Below are 3419 nucleotides of genomic sequence, written 5' to 3' on the forward strand. Positions count from 1 at the left end.
AGTGTAACCGGCATGCCGCGGGCACTCCGCTGCCACGTGGGCAAGGCTGCTCCAAAATCAAAGGGAATTTATTCTGGAATTAAAAAACCTGGCACGGAATAACCGTGCTGAAATAGTCACTTTTCTTCCAGCACAGTTTCAGCCCGACGCTCGTGCTACCACAGCCCGGCTGACCAGCTTGGCCGAAGAGCGAAGCGCATGGCGCCTAGCTTCAGTTTGGGTGTCCCCCACTACGAGAATTAGGGGGCAGATGCTCTTTGAAATACCCCGAAGAGCGACTGTGACAGCTCCCCAGGCAACACATCCGCGCAAGGGCCCTTCACTACAAGCTCATGCAGATTTATGCTTATTACTGTACACTGAATATTGGAGCAGATCATTTTACCACGACTCAAAACTTTTTTTTTTTTTTTTAGTGTTTTCAATGAGAAATTACACGCTTGGAAGTTACTCCTCTTCCCATTGATTCCCCTTCTTTTGGAGTTAAATGGCATTTTCCACGCCCAAACACAGAGGATTATTTCAGAAAGGATATTCACCTCCAGAACCTGAATATTAACTCTAATAATCTATCAGATGCGTTTGTCTTTCTTACATGGGGGCTGGGGACAGCAGCGTGCTGGGAGCATGCGCCCTGCCTCGGAGCGAGCGGCTGCTCGGTTTTCTGACAAACTGGAAGCAGAATCAAGTGAAGTTGCCGCTCTTGGCAGGCGATTTTTTAGCAATAAGTAGCAGCTTTATGAGGAATATCCTTTGCCAGGGGACCAGCAGCCAGGGAGCAGTGGGAATTCTCATTTTTTAATGGACTTTTAATAAGTAGGCCACAATGATAATCTTGACACTAGAGTAGTTTTATTTCCATGTGTAATTATCTCCACTTCGCTCTCAAGCTCCCCGCAGCCTCCAAAAGCAAATAAGACCCCTCCGTGAGAAAGGGACTGAGAAAACAGCACAAGGCCACTTGCAACGCTATTTGTGTCAGACCTCATCCAACAGAAAAGTCAAACTCTCCTCCCTTCTCCTAAATCAATTAAATCTCATTTCTGGCGTTCAGCTGCTTGAATCCTTACTAGCAGGAAAATCCATGCTCGGAGCCCCCCCAGGATCTCTAGGGGAGAGATGCTCCAGGCTGGACCGTATGCAGCAACTCTCGTTTCGCACCTCTCGCCTACGGCCGTTCGTGCAGCCAACCCTTGTCTCTTTGAGCTTGTCTGAACATCCCACCTTCCACCTGAGCATCAACCAGTCATGGGAAATATTCACTACTTTGCTTTTTCCCCCCAGAATCACGGATCTGACCCTCCTTTCAAAATCAATAATGCTCTGGTCCAGCTCCACTCCAGCGCAGGTGCAAACCGCTCCCCTCCGAGCTCAGCCTCTTAATCACCTACAAATATTGCTGTCTCTTACTTGCAAAAACAGTCCTGCCTTTTACTACGGTCGATGCAGCAGGTCCTCACTTCCAAAGGCCGGCACAGAGAGAATTCAAATGACAACACAAAATCTCCACTGCCTGGGCTGGACCAGGCTCATCAGTGAGGGCGTGGGAAATTCTGCAGCTCGCGACGCTTTGGGTACTTTTAAAAAACGAAATACAAATAGCACCTGCCGGGTGCAGGACGGGTCTGCGGCCGCAGAAGGTAGGCAGATGCAGAGCAGAGCGTTACATTGCCTCTCTCCCTCCACACTTGTTACTTGCTCAGCTTAACACTGAAAGCAGAATGAGCTGTGCTAAATGTCTCCACGCTAACAAGAAACAAATGTGGCTTCATGTTCTAGTTGCTGTGATCTAACAAAACAGACCATGGTAAACACTATAAAAATGTACTGGAGGGAACCACCCTGTGTTTGCTGGGAGAGGGACAGAATAATCTAATTGGGCTTTATCCATCTCTAATGTCTCTGAAAAAAAGAAGGGAAAATTGGGCCCTGTCCATGACATTCGTCATGTGCTAGCTATTCTGATGTCTTAATGCTGCAGAAATCAAATTGGAGCGAGGCTACCTATCTGCCTCGCCATCAGGATCTAGACCCAAGCACTGCTTTTTATGGCCGTACAGGGTGAGGAGCTGCTGATGTCAGTGGTGGCACAGGCCAGGCCAGTTTTTCCATCCCTATCCCCACGTTATCTGGAGAGATACTCCCTTTGTGGTCACCTCACTCTCCTCATGACGTGCATAATCACTTCCTTCACGGACCTCAGGATCCACCAGTGGGACCTTCCTCTGTCCGAAAGCATTCGCGGGGACAAGGTGGCTGCCCAAAAGGTCAGCACTTCTCTGGGTACCTGAATATCACAGTATCAGCAGCCACACTAGCATGGTCAGACTTAGATTTGTATCTTGGCCATGGTAACGGCAAGAGGTGATTCTGTCACCTACCTCCAGGCGCATTGTAGTGCCCCGAGTACCTGCTTGTCCCATAACCAAAGGGTTATGGGTCTTCTTCAGCTTCAACATCAAATCTGCCAGCCCTCCCTGGGATCCCACAGAATCACAGAATTGTTGAGGCTGGAAAAGACCTCTGAGATCATCAAGTCCAGCCTCAGACACCCTCTGACGCTTCAGACAGCTTTGTACATGGTCACTAGAAGTCACTCCCTGCCAAGTCATTCTCCTCCCACACCTCTGCTCATAGGAAGAGCCTTGGGCAGGTTCTGCAAGGCAGGAGCACCCCCACCCAGCTCCCAGGAGCCCCATCCCCATCAGCACTTCGGCTGCCGGCTCCAGAGGGGAGGGAGAAACAGGCCCCGCTTGGTTCTTGCACAGAGCCACGGGCTGCACGGGCAGTCTCGTAACACTCCGGACGCCTGGCCAGCTTTTCTGCATTCACTCCAACCCCTTTTTCAAGCATCTTAGGTTTGTTGTTTGCTTTTTTAAAGCTACTGTGACCTTGGCACAGGGACGGACAAACAGCAACTGCCAGAAAACAGCATGTTCTGAAAAGCTACACAGAGCAAAACCACAACCCCATCGCAGTCTGCAAGCAAGATCTGCATCTGGCGAGGGGAGAAAAGCATTTGGGGTGCTCAGAGAAAGTGTCGCTCAGAAGCTGCAAGTGCAAAGCGCTGCAGCTCCTCGCTCAGCCCGAGGGACGACATTTCCATGCACGCCTCCAGCTCTTACCTGGCTCTTCCCGCGCCGACGGTAATTCCTTCTTACAAGGTTTTTGTAATTCTCATTCTTCTTGGTCAGGTAGTAATAGAGGACGCAGTCTGCCACCGTCTGCAACGACACAGACAAGTCAGGGAACAGAAGGTCCCATCCCCAAAGAAAAGGGTACAGACTTCCAGGAGCAGCGCTCAGGCCCTGCCATCACCAGGTCTCCTGCTGCTTCCGAAGATCTGCAAACCCGACAGGCTCCCCTGCACCCCCCTCCCAAAGCCCCCCAGCAGTGCCGGGAGAGGGGGACGCACGCTG

General features: G+C 50.8%; 1 protein-coding gene across 1 annotated transcript in view; it reads right to left on the reverse strand.

Moving 5' to 3' along the window:
- Positions 1 to 2381: 2381 nt before the first annotated feature.
- The window catches only part of LOC104276916 (nuclear receptor corepressor 2-like), a gene marked incomplete at its 3' end in the record, with an annotated part of 31605 nt that continues 30567 nt past the window's right edge, over positions 2382 to 3419 (reverse strand). The window contains exons 9-10 of the mRNA XM_009873388.1: positions 3126 to 3224; positions 2382 to 2477 (exon numbers count right to left, since the gene is read on the reverse strand). Of these exons, the coding sequence (XP_009871690.1) occupies positions 2382 to 2477; positions 3126 to 3224 (195 nt within the window). The remainder of the gene's footprint in view (positions 2478 to 3125; positions 3225 to 3419) is intronic.

This window comes from Apaloderma vittatum, unplaced genomic scaffold, assembly GCF_000703405.1.
Source record: "Apaloderma vittatum isolate BGI_N311 unplaced genomic scaffold, ASM70340v1 scaffold9837, whole genome shotgun sequence".
Lineage (NCBI taxonomy): Eukaryota > Metazoa > Chordata > Aves > Trogoniformes > Trogonidae > Apaloderma > Apaloderma vittatum.